This window comes from Synchiropus splendidus, chromosome 5 (genome assembly GCF_027744825.2).
Source record: "Synchiropus splendidus isolate RoL2022-P1 chromosome 5, RoL_Sspl_1.0, whole genome shotgun sequence".
Taxonomy (NCBI): Eukaryota; Metazoa; Chordata; class Actinopteri; order Syngnathiformes; family Callionymidae; genus Synchiropus; species Synchiropus splendidus.
Genome location: NC_071338.1, coordinates 25,189,781 through 25,208,195, shown reverse-complemented (window position 1 = coordinate 25,208,195; position 18,415 = coordinate 25,189,781). Strand labels below are relative to the sequence as shown.

The window sequence follows — 18,415 nt, the reverse complement described above, 5'->3', positions numbered from 1 at the left end:
ACGTCATTACCTGCTGGACCTTGATCAACAACTGAAGCTAGACAATGGCAAACATCCGCCTATAGCTGTTGGTGTTGTGATTTCATTTGAAAAATACATGGTTTCCATTCAACCCATCATCACATTGCATAAATATGGAGATATCAGGCACGGACAGAGATATGGTATTTTGTCCACTTACCATAGATCAGCCCTAGTTGTGAGCCATATCATTGAACTGTGGATGCCCATGTAAGAAACAAGCTTGCTGGTGAAAATTCTGCCTTCTTCAGAAGCAACTGTAAGGCGTGGAGACACATTTTTTTTGGCTTTGTATTGCAGTATTATGAGGAAGAAGTGAGGCACGCACATGAAGCAATATCTTACACACGCCAGGGTGGGATCGACCCCTCCCACCTGTGGTAGTTTCACTTACAGTTCTCATCCAGAGAGAAACAGCCATCAATATCACTAACCTTCACTGGCTAAAGTGATTTTACCTCACATACCTTAGTGACGCTCATCCAAACAGACCAAGTTATCTTCATCTTTTGCTGTGTTTGCTGTTAATCTTGAGCTGACAACCAAAAGTACAGCACACTTTTTCAGATTACAAGGCGCCAAAGAATGTGATCAACTGATAATTTTTTGTGAGCAACGCTTTTCTGCACTGACATTAACTCGCCATCTTAAATCAGAACTGCAATCCAAGATAGTGAACTAAGAAAGACACAGGCTGCTCCTAAATCCCAACCTAAATTACAAGCAATAACAACAGGAAGAGATAAACAAGACCATCAACTCGTGCACCCTGGTTCGTAACGTAAATGAACATCTTGGCTGCTCCAGGTACATTGACAGACATGGTTCTATACATGATCGCAGCACACTGTCGCCTTCTACCTCGGTTTTAAAAAAGATGCAGGACAGACATACTATTAACTTCAAAGACCCACAATTATCACATTATTCATGTATACAACATTTTAACGATTGCTTAAAACACAAATGTGGGTGGCTTGTACTTCAGACAGAGACATAACTCACACAGTGTGAAGCGTCCAGCAAAAAATACATTTTCTGGCAAGGAAATATGAGCAAACAACCAAGATAGATCCCTCTGTGCTTTATCAAATGTTTGAATATCACTCTCACTCTAAATTTGCACAACAGTTGCTAATATTTGCCTTTCATTGCATCAAGATGACTCCAAACATTTTCAGCTTAACATGTCTTTGATATGTTAAGTTTCGATATTAACTTAAATGATACCAGCATTTACGTAAATTTAGGGATGTACTGATATGTTTTTTCCAAAATGTATGTATGCAAGTACTCGCCGATACTGAGTACTTCCGCCATTACACAAAGAAGCCAAAATGGGGTGTGTGACGTGACCACACCATTCAAGCCTTTTGCAAGTTTTTTGCTTCTAAACCATAACACAAAAATGAACTTGCTGATGAAATTCAGGAAACCCACTCTACCATTCTTGAAGCACCAAGAAAAATCTGGCAACACAAACCTCATCCTTCAGCAGTGACTCCCCAGCTCACTGCCTGGTCGGCTGTTGACCGAACAGGAGCGGTTCAACGAAAGTGGAAATGATTTTGACTTTCCGATGTATCACACGCTTCCGCTTTATTTGATCATTGTCCATGGTGCCGGTTCTGACTGCCGTCATGGCAACGCTTAAGTGTGATCCGAAGTCTAAAGACAGTGTTGACAATGGATTCTTTTAAAGTGTAGAAAAGACACTGAATATTCAGTATTATTAGGCCAAGAATCCAAAATTTTCTTCAAATTTGGCCACAAATTTTAAATTTGGTGCATCCCTACATAAAGCGGTATCAGTCTCATGGTATCAGTGGTCATTCTATGAGTACGACTATTCAGGCCCGGTATCGCATCCCTACTTAAATTACAACAGCCGGAATTTATGCAGAAAAATGTGGTTAATATTGCACAAAGTGTTTAAGCTTGGACAAGAGGTGCGATCAAATGTGCAACCATTTGTTCAATTTTCCACGTAACAACCGACTTTGCAATGAAGGCATAAGGAAGCTGTCAATATCAAACACTTTCTCTGCCCATAAAAATGATTCACACGCACGTCCTGAGGATTGTGACAAAAATATCACTCAGACATTCAATGGGAAAGTGGCAGAACAAGTGCAAGATTCCTCTTGCCAGTGTAAAATAATTAAGTGTAACCAAGATAGCACCTGGTTAACAATGGCATTGGGCTTAAATACCCAGCCCTTCCAAAATGATTCCTAAAATGGCAATGTGGAAAATGAACTAGGTTTATCTTCTTTCTAGCTGTGGCGACCCAGGTTAGTTTTTTTTCTCCATTTTCTTGTCCCTCTTTGACTAGGACGTTTATTTCCTTATTCATAGATGATGCCAAATTTGTGCCATCAAAGTTGGATTTGCTACTTGACAGCATTTATCAGGCAGCGTTCTACACAAGTAGGTGCAGTTGTTTTTGTTTTTGAACTCCGAATTTCTCAATGGCTTGAATCTCAAACTTCAAGGTCTCTGGCATTGCACTCCTTTTTTAGGAAATGAGCCGTAACATAATGAGGGAATTAGATCTGAGAAGAACTAAATGTCAGTTGTGTAGGACAGTTTCATTTTATTAAAATCGTACTCTGGTGTTTGCCCAAAATGCTGTATGATCATCACATTTATCATCCCTATATTCTTGGGACAATACTTAATACATAATACTAAACTACAATACAACAAAATTTGTGGTTGCTATTAATTATTGTTATTAATGGCAGCAGTGTTTTGAACCCCAAATCTTCGAACCATCTTCCTTTGAACATACAGATAAGCTGTTTTAAAAGTTACAGGCGACAATAAATTAACAGTGAATAACACTATTGTGACCATAGAGCTGCACCAGTTTGTCTAATACTGTAGTTACAAAGCGAGCAGTCGTCATGTGCGGATGCCATACATGCAACAGCTTCATTCGCGTTGATAAACTCTTTCTGCTTGTGTAGTTGCTCTGCTCAGCAGTGATAAAAAAATTGGGGTCCTCCTATTTCCACTGAGTCGATGAGTCAGAGTGCTTCCACTAGAGTATTTCAAAACAGATACAGAACCGGAAAATTGACTATAAAAAAGACTTACGAGAGGAAATGAGACATTGTTAAACTCTTGCAATATTCCTTTGTACACACAGTAGAGAGACACAGTTCATTCTGGCGGTCATTACTCAAGATCTGAGGAGGAGACCTTGCCATAATTTGTGCTTCTTAGCTAAAATACAACCCTTTTTGAGTTGTTTTCATGCATATATTTTCTGTGTGTTTGCTTCCCTTGACGTGACGAGACGTATGGGTGTCATGTTGAAGTTGGGAAACTTGGGACAGGGCTGTTTGTTGGACTAACAAAACTAAAATGAGAACAACATGTACACAAACATTGAAGTGTTAAAACAGTCGGCCAGCAACTGAATTTAAAACATAATTTCCATCATGCTGCACAAGTGTATCCAACTCATTTCACGACTTGTGACACACATCTGATGTACTTGACAGTTTTTCTTCAAGGGGTGACGGTGACCCAGAGTTAACCCCTTACACACCCCTTTTCACTGACACATGTCACCTGTATGTGTCTTCAATTTAAAGGCTAACCTCATTTTTGCAACATGGATCTGGGGCTATGCAAGTTTGTTTACATTAACAGAGACCATCAGTTGCGGCTCATGATGCGGCTGATCATATTAACCCGATGGAAGACGTAGATCGAGTGTGTTTGCGGTCAACAGTGGCGTCTTTCCCAACAAGTAATGTAGACCAGTAGCCTGGTGTAATCTCGATGACTAGGACGGCTCCTCAAGGTGGCATCCTGTGGCCTGTGTGCTTGTTTTCTGGCCTAAATTCCTCGGCTCTCGCCTGGATTTCTAAGCGGCACCGTGTTCCGAACACACGCGAGCGTCATCTCACCTGTATTTCGACGACGTCTCGCCAAGAGCCGCTGCTTGGGTTCCACTCTCTCTCCCATATCCTCCCGGCTTCTGACCCGCCTCAGCCTCGCTCTCCCCGGCGCAGATACACGACGTGGATTCTCGCGGGTCTGGTCGATCAATCAGAACCACCGCTTGGACGTCATTTCAACCGGTGCATGCGTGGACCTGAAGGCATAAAACAGCTGTGGCTTCCGACGCCGAGCGGACCAGAACCATGAATCGGAACATTCATGAGATTTGCTTCGGTGTTTTCTCAGATCCTGCTGAGGAACAGTCCTTTGATTTTGGTCACAAAACGAAAAAAAACCCTCTCCCAGTCCTAGGTTGGCGTCAGCAGACGGTGCGTACCAGCAGCTGGACAACTCCCGAATCGCTGCGAGCAACACGGAGGCGGCATTTCGCGATCACCCGGCCCATCCCCGGGACACTTCCCCAGTTGAAAACTACCGAATGGGAGACCCCCGCCCCTTCCGCGTTCAGTCTGACAGATATGGCGCTCTGATTACGCACACCTGACCCGTTTTCTCTCTCGGTAAATGGAAGACGCTCGGCGGAGATCCTGCGGAGGAAGAGCGCCGCCGGTGGTTTGTCCGATACCAAGGAAACAGCGACTCGCTCAAAGAAGAAAAGGCCCAAGATGACTCTCGTCTGCTGTTTCACGCCCGATGCAAACATGACTTGACACTAACCCCGTCGACCTGTTTCGAAACCATTTTCCTTAATATTCTGATATTTCTGAGTAAAACCGAAACCTATATCAATATCTAATAGCTTGATGATGTTTTAATATATCATCGCGGTGGTATTTAAACACATAGCACAAAAAGGTTGTTGTGCATCGCTAAGTTCAACATCCTCACAGATTTGTTATCGCGTTCACGTCTACACTTGTTTCCATGGAGACAACCGAAGTTTAACGTAACACAACAGCGCCGATCTCAACTCCGGCACTTTTACTCGACATTAATCTTAGAACACATTTCTAATCGTAGCTTCGTCGCCAGTACTCTAATAACAACACGCTAGTTAATAGATTGGATGCGCATTCAGTATTTGGGCAATTTAGTGACTGTTGCGTTTCATAGCACGCTCGTCGTTGAATAGCGTCACAAGTCAGATTAGTATCTTGACTCATTGTGTTCCTCTTTGGCTTGGCGTACATTGGGCGTGGTTCAACGTCACGTTATAAATCAAACACATGGAAATAGCTGTGCTACTGTCAAGACGTATTCGGGTCACGTGAGAAGTCATTGCGGACACACATTTGTTCGACATCTGCTGTACTGAAAAACGCATGTTAAAACACACTAAACAATAAAGCAGTAATACGCAGATATAATTGTAAACAACAGTGTTGTCCATCTTTACATGGGCAATTCGAATGTGACTGATATGCACAAATAACAATAAATAATCTCTTGAGAAGCTGAACATTTTGCTTCTATCAAAAAAAAAAAGTAAGATAACATTAATTTCCCGATGGAAATTGAACGGCGAGTAAGAGAGACTATTCAGATTGTGCACCCCCTTTGGTCCCCTTCAAATGGTACAGCCCGTTCTCTCCTCCTCCTGCGTCCTCCATCTCTCTGCTCTCATTTTCTAATATTGAGGACGTTCTGACTACAGGCTACCGCTGCCGCTCCTGACATAAATTATTCCGTTAATCTCATCATCCCATTTAGAACGGTAGGTGTTGCTTTCGCTGCCTTTATTAAGATGCATATTCCTTGCGGATCCGTGAAATCGTTTCTGCTGGAAACCTCAGTGCATTTTAGCTGCAGTCAGAGCTGGTCCTTCTGCTGTATCGTTTCAGTTTTTACTTATGTTTCGTGAACATCTTGCTTCTCATCCTCTTCTCTGGTGCTCTATTTTTAGCCACTATGACTCATGCAGTTTTTCAACTGGAGCATAGAGAAGTGCAGAACTACAATTTAACATGAGGATTCTGTGGATTCAACAAGAGCCAGATCCCATGATGACCTATAATTCAGCTCCTCAAGTGCAGGACCTCACAGTTTGTCCGGTAAATGTGTCATCCAGGCAGCAGATGGGAGGTCAGTTTTCAGGGAACATCTCGTGTCACAGCTGCGTGGACCAGAATTAAACACCCCCAAGTGACTCGCCATCAATGTCATATTTTTCCAAGGTCACATTTGAGGCCTCACTCCCACCTGACTGCTCGCGTACAGTGACTATGAAGCGCCTTCCTGTGTCCGCTGAGCTGGATCATAACGGGTCTTGGTCTAATTTAGATTCTGACTCTGGTCATTTGTGTTTGCTGTTTTTCTTCAGTGAAGCAGCACAGAGCTGACCTTATAAAGTCTCCTCCAGACCACGCCACACCTCTGTCCATGGAGGCCAAGGCCAAGTCCACGACTCCGGCACCCAAGGCAGCGTCTAAAGCAGAGAAGAAGGAGCCGGCTGCCCCACGCAAGGCTGACCCGGCCCCTGCCACCCCGGAGCCCGAGGTTCCTCCACCTCAGGATGGGGAGACGGATGCAGGTGCTGATGCTGCAGCCTCTGGCACAGACTCTCTGGAACATCTGAAACCCTTTCTCATCGGTGGCGCGGTGATTGCTGCAGGGGCCGTCTTACTCGGGCTTTTGCTGCTGGCGAGAAGAAATTGAACCCACAATTGTCATCTCAATTTATATAACTCATGAGGTGATCATTTACTGTGTCATTTCAAACCGAATTGGTTCACAGACTATCACTGTTAATGACAATGACAATTCCGATCTTCTATTTATCGACTTACATTACTGAGGGTCTGCACTAACAAAATGTGCCCATTTTAATATATTTATGAGGCATTGATACTAATGAAATATGCATGAAACATTTAACTGCTTCTAGAACGTTATCCTGAAGTTAAATAGAAAGACCTCTGTGGGACACAATTGGCTTTATCTCCTTTAAATCAGGTTTGCTCACTCTGTTGCAATATTTGTGTTGCATTCCTGAACATAATATGATTCTAGAAGAATTGAGGCACAACACAAAGCTTCAAGTTTGTTTTGCAAGTGTGTATAGACATTTTAACAGAAATGTAGATTATTTGCACATATAAAGAGGAAGTGACGATGAAAAGAATAAGAAAACACATTTCTGTGTTAAAACAAAACACGCTTTTCAATAAAAAAGCCAAAGTTTTGCCACTGATGTAATATGGCATTGGGGTGTGTGGAGCGCAATGTAAGATTAACTCTCGCAGTAGATAAGGAAGATGTTTGTTGCAATGTTAAAGATCATGTGCTACACCAAAGCCAGAACTGTCTGTGTATCATAAGTACTTATTCAAAGCTAGCCAGTAAATATTGCATTATCCAGTATATATCCGCTAAACGTGGAAGCTGATATATACTTTTATTTCTCCCTTTTTTCCTGCTTTCACACTGCATCTGTCAATAAATGTTGAGTAGAGTTATTTTCCTCAATAAAGATACAGGAGGCAGAATTAAAAAAATATATATATCTATATATATTTACTCCAGAAAACAACAAAAATCATATTACAGTCTGGTATGCTCATTTGTACAGACACAACCCCACTGTCTTTTCACATTAAAAAAAAAAAAAAACGTTATATATACTTCGGATACGTGCCACACTTCGGTTTAAGTTGGCATTTAGAAGTAGATTTAACAGTCTAAAAGATAAATCAGAATGAACCGATTACCAACACCAAAACAATGTTCATCATATATTGTACAATAAACTGTACAAAAGAAATCCTATTTTCATAACCTCAACAGCGTATAAATGCAATAATAATGGTAGGACTCCTCATTTATTTAGCACATGTGCTAGTAGCGAGTTATTAGGTGATGTAGAGATGCTGATGATACTCAGTGTGTGTTCACAATGATGTAAGGGATGAGGATAACAGACATGGTTGTCACTTGAATAAGGGGATATGGTGCAATTTCTATATATACTTTATTATAGTTTCCTTTTTCACCCTCATTTCAATCCAAATGTACACAAACAGGTTGTTGTTAAACCACTATTAAACGCAGTGAACCAGCCAAAATACGTTTCTGTCTCTTTATTGTTGTCTTTTGTGCTTTTAGTAATAATAATTACTATTAGTACTTGTTTTATTGTTATTTTAATTGTGTACGGATGAATTCCTTGACCGCAAATGAACAGTCGCCATCACTGTCAGGTGAGTTGAATCGCTCACTTCCTGGACAATGAACGGCACCGGAAGTACTATTATTTTGAAGCGCTAACCGCTGTGTCAACATACTGTGGCACAACGAGGAGAAACGTTACTCGATTTATTTTTGTTCACAGCCCGTAAGTTGATGGTGTTGGGTGTTTTGATTCTATTGTTGTGTAATGATGTGATCCGATCTCTGAGACGAGACTTAAATGAATGAGCGCAGTTTTAGCGCTAACGCTGAACATGTGCTAGCTAGTCCAAATATGTACATTATGATTCATGTGGAAGAACTTTATATTGGTTTAATGGATGTGTTTTGTTTTGTTAGTTTTAAAGGCAACTACTATTACCATCCACGTGTAACTTAACTCTGGGGAGCTTAAAAATATTGCCAGTTAGCAGTTAGCTTCTGGTAGGTTCGTGTTTTTGTTGTTGTTGTTTTCCGCTAAAGCTATTTCAGTGTTCATGTTAGTTTTCGGAATATGCGAGGAAATGATTCGACATATCGCTCGAGGAAGGTTCCTCCGGATTAAAGGGTCTGATCAAAGTGCTGTATCTTTGAAGGTGTTGCCAGGATGATCATCCCTGTTCGGTGCTTCACGTGTGGCAAGATCGTGGGAAACAAGTGGGAAGCGTACTTGGGCCTGCTCCAGGCCGAGTACACTGAAGGGTGAGTCAAAGTTACTGTGAAAATAAATCTGGCCTTCCCACATTGGAGTAAGTGACTTGGTACACTGACGGTCTTGAAAGGTTAGTTGATGTCAGAGGTGATGTTGTGGCATGAAGTTGACCACCATGGACCAACCACCAACTCACACTTGCTGGGCACCATAGCTAATATGGTCCCTGTATCTGCAGGAGTATTGGATGTAAGTGCTTCTTCAAATTGCTCAACTGAAGAGCTATTGGCAACAACACATGTTGTGATAGCTGATAATAAACTAACAGTGCAACTCTGGTGGCATGAACACAGAAGAAGCTGCAGATTAGAGATGCACCGATCCGATCCAGGTATCGGGCATCTGTGAAAAATTGCCGATCCTGACAGTCCTCGCAGACTTGAATGAATGAATGGATCTGTTGTGGGAAGTGCTTCATTGAGCAATCGATTCTGAAAACTATTTTTCCCGATCCAGCCCCACAAAGTAGGATCGGGTCTCTAACCCTAACCGATCCGCGGGGCATCTTTATGTTTTGTGCACACGTTGACGTCAAGCGACGGCACATGTCTTAAAGAGCAATAACATGGCGCCGGCACGCAGCAAAGGCTCAGCGGCGTGGAAGTATTTTACACTTGTCACACCGACAACGGCTGAAGCGACATGCAATTTATGCAAAGAGAATGTTTCGAGGGGAGCGAGTGACGCCACGAAATTTAATACCACCAACTTAATACCGGAGTCAAGCCCGCACCAAGACGGAACTCAAATGCGAGTATTACGTTAATGCCAAAACAAAGCTGATTTGAAAGTAAAAGGCACAGAAATGTAACTTATTGTTTTTGAAAACCCAACTAATTGGTCCTGTGAAAGACACCCAGGAAGTTGGAACTCAATTTCATGTGTCATTTCAAAGTAAAAGCCTTTTGAAAATCCTGCTTCTTGAATATGGATGTGTACATATTTATAATGATATTTTGGAGAATTCCTTAGGTTGACCACTATTCCACTGGCCTAGATTTGAAGTAGCTGTAGAGCATCTCTAGAAGCCACCCGGGAAGAATTTATCAATGCATTTCAGTGACCATTGCTGTTGTAATGTTCAGATGTTAAGCTACTTGATTTTTTTGTTCATTGCTGGGAAATCTCAACTTTTCCCAAAATTGTCAATTTTATTTTTTGTGATCACATCCAGAGCTTGACATTGTCAGGGTTGTTTGCACTGTGGTTCCTTATTATCACTGTTTACAGCTTGTGTTGCACTGTCCCCAGTCCCATTGTATGGCACGAGGTTAATATTTGGTATCGGACCGGTATTGGTCGATTCTCCCTAGGCCAAGGATCGGTATCGGTTCTTTTAATAACAACTTATCCGTAGAGCACATTTGGATTCTCCTGCGATTCCTCTTGGCTTTCTGGTTAGCTTTCCTTGACCCAATGCTTTTTATAAGTTAACATTTTGGATCCAAAATATGGTGCACAAGCAGCGCTGCCTCTGCAGCTACCATGAATAAGGTCAGGGCCTTTTTATTACACTAAGGGGACATTTTCTGAATGAGGACTTTTCTAGAGGACACCATCAATCATTTTCATCAGGTAAAGCTTGATAGTGCAGAAAACTTTCTATTGCCCACCTATGAAGGATGTTGTGTGTCCTTGGTAATTGTTGCATAGTAAAAGGCCTGTACTCTTGACCATTAACTCTGCAGTGATAGCAGAAGTGCATAACCTTGCATTATTCATCGACACGCTCTCTTTCTCTCCCCATTTAGCGATGCTCTCGATGCCCTGGGTCTGAAGAGATACTGCTGCCGGAGGATGCTTCTTTCTCACGTGGATCTGATCGAGAAGCTATTGAATTACGCTCCTCTGGAAAAGTGAATCGGATTGACTTTGAAATTATAGTTTTGTTAAGAATCCAAATGACACAGTTGTAAAAAATTTGAATGTAGTTTTTTTATGATTTTCTAAATACAGCAGTTGAATTTCATTAATCTGTGTTTGTGGTCATTGTCTCGACATAGAAATCAAATTGCGACAAACGCCTGCCACTTGTTTACGGCCTGAATGAAGGGATAAGATCAAACGGAGGAGCTCTTAAAATATGAACTGGTACATACAGTGTTTAGTTGGACTAACAGAAACTTGGAGCAGGATCTTGCAAAAAGAGTTACCATCGACGTAGTTCTCGAGTCAAGGTTCCACTCTAAAATGATCACTTAAATTCAAGACGAGTGAAGTCCAAGTGTGAGTTCTTGTCGCTTTCACTGCAAGTGAAATCTTGAGAGGGTCGTCTCTATTTTAGCTCACTACAATGTTCATGGCATTTTATGTGTAACTAAATGACAATTGCAAGACACAGAGCTCAGGTAGATGAACAACAGAAGATGGGAGATTCTTTAATCGTATGATGGAATACAAAAAAAACATGACATTTTGTTTTATACCAGGTGTCTTGACATGCCACCACTAAAATCTGTAGGCCATTAAACAATCATGACAATTACTGTATTTTTTTTTTAAAACAGGTTCATGTCAAATAGTGTACACGGAAAGAAAAAACAGGCCTCAGTGTGGAATACTGCTCCTCACCACGATATAACAACATATTTACAGCTTGCTGAAGATGCTAGAGGTCTTTGCTTTAGCCCCTCATGTTGCATGAGCCTGAAGGAAAAACAAAAACACTTTCAAACTACAGTTGCGGATTAAGCTATGTCAACCCAAAATTACAACTAGGTGTTGTTTAGTTGCTTCATACATCACAACAGGAAGCAAGTTGCAGTAAAATCATATAAGAATTAGTTGGGAAAATTGTGGAGCTTGTTACAAGAGGAAAATCTGATGAATATACAGAGAACCAAATGGGAATATACACATTTACTAAAACAAAAGTTGTCGTTTTCGACACTAGCTGTCCAGACTACATCTTGGTTCTAAACTCAAAGTAGCAGCAGTAAACTTACCAAGTCAGCGATAGCGCTCTCTGTATTCTCTGTGCCGGCCCTGTTCCCTGGAGCGTTCCCTGGAGCGCTCCCTGGAATGTCCCCTGGAGCGGCCCCTGTCCCTCTCTCTACTCCGGGACCGATCTCTGTATCTATGTCTGCGAGATCCTCCCGCACCATCCCTGCTGGACGAGTGTTTTCTGTCGCGGTCTCGGTCACGATCTCTGTCGTGATCTCTAACTCGATCCCTTTCATCTTCTGAAAAACTGCTCTTCCTGCAAATAAAAACAAAAGCTCACCCACCGGAACTCAAGTCTCTTAATGCTCACACAGAAAGAATAGGATACGAACCCATGCGTGCCATTCCCCTGGATTGAGACTAGACAATCTTTGAGTGAGGTGACCAGAGCTTGGCAGCGATCGTCGCTGTATACTCTGGACTGCTTTATGATGGCAATGGCTGTTAATAGAGTCTCCATGGACTCTTGGTGGTCTCCTGAAGTCACGATGGAAAGAATTGGGGACAAAGAGTTCAGAATACATGCGTTCAATCTGATTTTATTTTGTCCATATCATTATTAATTTGACTTCAGGACAAAACAAATGCACTATAAATATTCTTTTGTGTTTCCAAATCAGTGGCCATTGCTAATCCATGCTTACCAGTTGTTGCTCCCGTCACTGCCTTTGTGATAGCAGAACTAGCCACAGCTCTATTTCTGTTAATAAGATCCTCAAATTCATGGTCCATCATCTGATGCATGTTTCTAAAAAATAAAAATAAAAACATGTCTTGCTTGTTCTGCGATATTGATAGATGGGCAGACCTCATAATTGAAAACTTTGGTTTTATTTACTTTTACATGGCATAAACATACCTGTCTTGGCGTGGTGGAAGAAATGCTGGGTTTAGGTGAAGGCTGGGTGGTGGTTGACTTGACATTGGCGGTAATGGAGGTGGAAACAAGGGAGGAATTGGGGGAGGAATATTTGGTGGCATCAGCGGGTAGGGAGGAACTACATGAGCAGGGAAAATACTAGGCTGAGAAGGAAACGCGTTTGCAAGGGGAGGCGGCAGAAATGGTGGCGGCGCTGTGAGTGGTCCAGTCTCTTGTGGGGGGTCCAGGTCGGACGTATAAGTCTCTCTGGAACTATTTGAGTGTGCTCGCAATGGAAAACCTGGAAGAAAAGCACATCTTCAGTAAGCTGCTTTGATAGGGTTTTAAACTCCACTTGTGGGTCATCTTACGCTGCTGTGCAATCTGTGCAAAAACACCGAGGTTGTGACGAGAGGCATAGCGGCATTCAATCTTCTCCCCATTCATTGTACAATTGGGTAGTTTCTCCATCAACGTTCGAAAGGACTTGTCTGAAGAAACCGTCAGTTCTGCATAGCTGTAAAAAAAAGAAAGAGAAAGGATTAAAATCCTGTTGCACATGGAGCTGATGATAACACCCATTAAGTGAAAAAGTAAATACTCTGCATCCAGTGATAGCTTACCCTCTTGACTGGCCGTTGGCCTTGTTTTCCGCAAATTTGATGTCCACAACATCGCAAACACCCAAACTTTTGGCTTTTGACACGAGGTCTTCGTCAGACACCCACTACAAGAACAGAGACGAGCTTAAATGTCTGAAGGCAATGGCAAGCTTCACATCCATTTCATAACTGCATTTCAAATAACATTTTCAGAAGTTCTTGTAAGAATGACCAACTTACCCAGGGGAAATGGCCGACATATAAACACAATTTTCCCTGAGGGGTGACTGTAGTTTTCTTCTCCTCTACAGCCAGATCAGCTTGCTCTTTTTTGCTTTCAGTCTTGTTTTTCAGAGCGGTCTTATCTGGACCCCAGTCTACAGAACCAGTCAGGACAGCATCGAAAAGGTCATCATTGGTTTCGGAACTTTTGTCCAAGTCCTATAATGTGATAAAGACAAAGAGATTAAGTGTCTTCGTAGGTAAATACAAGGACATCGAGCGAAACATTTGAGAAGGTGAAACGTAGTCGTTTTACTTAGTAGTGTTACTTGTAAACAATGAAACAAAACAACAGATATATTAATTTTGGAGCACCAGTGTGACTACAACAATTATTTAAATGTTCCTTGTTTTAGTGTCTCACACTGATGTTTCTAATTTTAGCTTATTTCTGTGTTTATCCCCTGATAGTACCCCCCCTCCCCCGGCCACTCGTTCAAACTCCTCTGAGCCACAATTTAGTAAACAGAGTTCAAATAAGTAAAATTAAGCAAAAGTTGCAAGAATACAGAACATCATTTACCAGTTAAAAGAATATGCTATTTGACCTATACATATCTACGGAAAGATACAAAGGAAAAATCTCATCATCACCTCATGGTTTTCTTCCTTGTTGCTGTCGGCGTCTCTCTCCATCGAGGCACCTGGTCCGTCAGCATATATTAAATCGTCATCCATTCTTCTAGCTTGAACGTGTTCACCCACTCTGGCGTCTTCAGCGTGCACAGCTTTTCATTCGCGTAAAGCATCAGAGAACGTTGGACAAACCGCACCTGACTACATACACGCTAGCTTAGAATCTACATCTGTACACGAGCAACATCGTAACAGAATACATTACAAACCGAACACACTATCGTTTGCTTTGATAAATGCTTTGAGCATTTAATGGTCGAAATAAAAAATATACAGTTGTGCACTTTAGGTAGAAACAGCAAGGATCCGCTGTTTTGCAGTGCTACGTGTTCGCTAATGTTGCTAATATTTTGCCACCGGAAGCTTCCAGTGCGGCAGGCTTATGGGACCGACTTGACGACTAAAGTGGTTCCCATGCCTCGGGCTACTTGTGTCATACCTTCACTTGTTTTTCGGTGAGAAAGCAAAACAAGCCGCACTATACCGCATTTAAAATTTTATAAATTTTTGTTTCCGTTTCTGGTGTTTTTTTTTTTTTATAATATCAATAACAACGTCAAACTACCTCACATTTGTTGGTTGACCTCCGGCCTGTCCCTTTCACATCACTTCCGGTGTGACGTCATAACAGCTTGTGTAAGTTAGGACTGTGTCTTCTATAAGATTTGACTTCCCGGCGCTCGGCGACCTGCACAAGGGTCAGGATCACAGAAGACTGAAGATGCTTTCGTCTATGATCGCAAAAAGAGTGAGTAGTTCATCATTATGTGTGTGCCGCGTTTGTCTTCGCTGTAACCGCAATATTGGGGGAATAACATGAAAGAATCCATTGAGGCTCGATCTCATTTTATCGACTTGTAACGTTAAGTGTCTGCTTCTCCACTGCATTTGGATGTTAATCTTGCCAGTTGCACAACAGGACGCTATTGTTTTCTTATGCAAGTCACCCCCGAGCGTCCCCTCTACTGCCAGTTTTACGGTATTTTTGCCTAGTTCAATATAAGTGTAATGATTTAGTATTCCGTGTCCTGGAGTATTTCTTTCTTTTATATTGCCTCATGTAATTTCGTTTAAATAAATAACCGGCTGCATCACATGTTGGTGCGAATTAAGGCATGGCGAATGCACTGAATCATATTCACTGACAATAGTACAAACAATAGCCATGTGGACATTTAGAACTGAACCATGGCAAAACGAAAGAATTAAAAAAAGCTTCGCTTAGGTGCCCTGGTGCATCAGCAGACAAAAAAAAAAAAAAAAACAGGAATAGACCCAACACTGTTTTGTGTGTATTAATATTGCACAAAGATAACAGTGTGAACTCCCAAAGTCATGTGGGTATATTGGTGCTGACCTCTGACCCTGTTTATGGCCGATGATCTTGCACCTCTTTTGGCAATGATATTTGCGTTGACGACGATCCGAATGTATATTCTAACTAAATACCTGGCTTCAGTTGGAACTGGAGGTGAAGGTGGAATCACCATACTCTTGTCTAGTTTGAAAGCTGAACTCTTAAACACTGTGTTCTGCCCATGAGGTCGTGGCTGGGGTCTGCCAGGCAGCGTGGAGGCCGACGGTGAGGGGAGTGGTGCCGTCTCGTTGCTACCGTGGCGACTCACCCGATGACACAAAGGGCGATTTAATTGAGATTCCTCTTCCTCCATGGGAAGAAAGGGCTGGTGAGCCACTTGACATCAAAAGACGCCGCCTGCTCTATGAAAGTCGCAAGAGGGGGATGTTGGAGAACTGCATCTTACTCAGGTGGGTGACGCTGTAAAGCATGTTTTAGAAACATGCGGACGACCTTTCCCCCTTTCTCCTGCAGCCTTTTTGCGAAGAGGTACCTGAACACGATGAGTGCAGCTCAGCTGAAGCAGTACGACAGACTCATCAATGAACCAAGCAATGACTGGGACATTTACTACTGGGCAACAGGTGAGGAGTGTTAGGTAGTATTCACCATAGTGAAAAAACAAAATGCAGTATGAACTACAGTAATTTCCGGACTGTAAGCTGCTACTTTTTTCTCACGATCTGAACCTTGGGGCTTATACAACTACACGGCTAGTATATTGATTTTTACAATCTAAAGAGCGTCATGCTGCCAAAATATTGAGCCTTGTCACATGAAACCGATGAAATAAGAGGCGTTTTATTGACCTCACAGCGCTCAAACTCCGCCAACAGAACTGATCTCCTGGTGCATCAGCTGAGACCAGCTGTGGTGTCGGAATTTCGGACACATGGACGAAAACAGTGCATTTTCAGCACTGTTTAGTTATGAGTGATTTAAGTTTAGAACATTGCTGAGTTTGTTTCATGAGTCAGTCTCGATGCTGGAACCCGTTTTGAAGTGATCCTCATGCATTCTTAAGCTCATTGCACCGCTGACCTTTCTACGGTGCAGACAGCACCACTGCACCCGCGGCTTATGATCCGATGCGGCTTATGATCCGATGCGGCGTATGCGGCGTATATATGATATCTATTTTCCTTCTTAAATTTAGTGGGTGTGGCTAATATTCAGGCGCGCTCCATAGTCAGGAATTTACAGTAATATTTACAGTGTATTGCATGTTGTGTCATACCGTGTTGTCAGTGATTGATCCTCCGCCCTGCAGAGGCCCAGCCCACTCCAGAGGTCTACCAGGGGGAGGTGATGGAAATGTTGAAAGAATTCACAAAGAACCGTAACCAGGAACAGAGACTGGACGCGCCCAGCTTGGAGTATTTGGAGAAGGAAATGTGATCAGCCCAGGTGGCTCTCTGGAAGGGTCACATCAGAGAGAAAGACTCATGACTGCAATGGGCAAAAGACAACCATGTTGTTTGCTGTGCCTGTAGAATTCAAATCCCTGTCTTCTTAAATTAAAAATCATGGAAATAGAGGAGTTATATAATGATACACTGTGAACAGGTGCTTCTCAATATGCCTCTTGTGACTAGACAAACGGTAATTAACTAGTAAATACTTGTTTTTTTCTGATGCAGGAATGTACATTTTAATATCATCATTCAGTGTGATATATCTTAGCTGCGACTTTGGTGTGCCGTGGAAGATGTGGCTCTTGTTTATTAAATATGTATCGTTTGGCGCTTGTCCATGCCTGGGTGGCTATTTTTAGAAAACCTGTGTCTGGATTCACGTGACAACGTGCCTGCGCGAGACGGGTTACATAATAACGTCACCTGCAGCGGAGGGCCACTTGGTGGCAGCAGAGTCTCGCTGTGTGGCGGAAGCACGTGCGCGTCTGCTGGTGTCACCTGTTAACGTGACGGAAATAAGTTGGCAACTGCCCGGTGACCTGAGAAGACGTGACCGTGATTCTGGAGGATTCTTCTGTACACACGCATTTATCATTTGGGAAAAAGAAGACAACCACACCAGGTATTATTTTATCTTTCCTTCCTGTTTTCTTCTTCTGCAAAGCTGTTTTATTGTCCAATATTCAAGAAGCCGCTGTAACACAAATAAAGTTTGACTTATTAAAAAAAAAAAAGATCCAATTCCAATTGCACAAAAATGAAACAAAAACACCTGTTGCCCATCATCCTCCAAAAAAATACACTGAAAACAATAAAATATGTTATATATATATATATATATATATATATATATATATATATATATATATATATATATATATATATATATATATATATATATATATATATAAGGTCATGTAATACCGACTCATAAGCACTAACATATGAGCATCCATTAACAGAGCATCCATTAAAGGAAGCCACACTGGAGTTGCGCTTGAGGAGACGACGGGTGGATGTTTTGAGAGCAGAGTGGATCTGTGACTGATGGCATGTGCTGAGTCTCATCATAATAAAGAGGAGGAAGTCTCATCATCAGTGCAGCATCACAATGCAGATGGTCTTCAGCATCATTATGGCTCAATCTTGTCCTAAATTGAAATGATGTACAAGTCAGGCATCCTTCTCATCCTCTATTGCGTCTTAAATAATCGTACCCATGTGTCATGGCGGTTCACAGAAACATGAACCGGGAACAGAAGGGAAATGCCCACTGGCCAGATGTGCATCGAATCCAAAAACTGAAGACAAGTCTGTCTGCGAGCGTGTGTGGAATAATAACGACATCTTCCAACGGTGTCGCCGGGGAAGCATCATTCCTATTTACTGGCTTCAAATGATCCAACACGATCATTTGGGGCCTCTGAATTCGTCAGCTCTTCTTGCCTTGAAATGATAAAAAAAGCAAGTTTCATCTGCCTTTCCTTGCCGGCGTTCATTCACAGA

At 42.1% G+C, this 18,415-nt stretch overlaps 4 protein-coding genes and 1 long non-coding RNA gene across 6 annotated transcripts in view; 3 read left to right on the top strand and 2 right to left on the bottom strand.

The window, feature by feature from the left end:
• The window catches only part of dagla (diacylglycerol lipase, alpha), a 30,487-nt gene extending 25,937 nt beyond the window's left edge, over window positions 1-4,550 (bottom strand). For both annotated transcript variants that reach the window (XM_053865003.1, XM_053865005.1), the window contains exon 1: window positions 3,945-4,550. The gene's annotated coding sequence lies outside the window, so the exon portion shown is untranslated. The remainder of the gene's footprint in view (window positions 1-3,944) is intronic.
• A 969-nt stretch (window positions 4,551-5,519) lies between these two features.
• Window positions 5,520-8,000, top strand: LOC128759212 (uncharacterized). Its single transcript, XR_008414567.1, has 2 exons — window positions 5,520-5,653; window positions 6,260-8,000. It is a non-coding gene; the product is annotated as an uncharacterized LOC128759212 (long non-coding RNA).
• Window positions 8,001-8,161: 161 nt separating this feature from the next.
• polr2l (RNA polymerase II, I and III subunit L) lies at window positions 8,162-10,793 on the top strand. The gene is made up of 3 exons (XM_053866627.1): window positions 8,162-8,269; window positions 8,700-8,805; window positions 10,567-10,793. The coding sequence occupies exons 2-3, from the start codon at window positions 8,711-8,713 to the stop codon at window positions 10,673-10,675; spliced, it is 204 nt and encodes a 67-aa protein (XP_053722602.1). The 5' UTR covers window positions 8,162-8,269; window positions 8,700-8,710; the 3' UTR covers window positions 10,676-10,793.
• Window positions 10,773-14,523, bottom strand: LOC128759567 (cleavage and polyadenylation specificity factor subunit 7-like). The gene is made up of 9 exons (XM_053866625.1): window positions 14,096-14,523; window positions 13,460-13,660; window positions 13,241-13,344; window positions 12,989-13,134; window positions 12,618-12,918; window positions 12,403-12,506; window positions 12,091-12,235; window positions 11,761-12,014; window positions 10,773-11,461 (listed from the first exon to the last, which is right to left on the bottom strand). The coding sequence occupies exons 1-8, from the start codon at window positions 14,177-14,179 to the stop codon at window positions 11,765-11,767; spliced, it is 1,335 nt and encodes a 444-aa protein (XP_053722600.1). The 5' UTR covers window positions 14,180-14,523; the 3' UTR covers window positions 10,773-11,461; window positions 11,761-11,764.
• Window positions 14,524-14,738: 215 nt separating this feature from the next.
• sdhaf2 (succinate dehydrogenase complex assembly factor 2) lies at window positions 14,739-17,243 on the top strand. The gene is made up of 4 exons (XM_053866626.1): window positions 14,739-14,885; window positions 15,681-15,904; window positions 15,969-16,078; window positions 16,765-17,243. The coding sequence occupies exons 1-4, from the start codon at window positions 14,859-14,861 to the stop codon at window positions 16,890-16,892; spliced, it is 489 nt and encodes a 162-aa protein (XP_053722601.1). The 5' UTR covers window positions 14,739-14,858; the 3' UTR covers window positions 16,893-17,243.
• The last annotated feature ends 1,172 nt before the right edge of the window (window positions 17,244-18,415 follow it).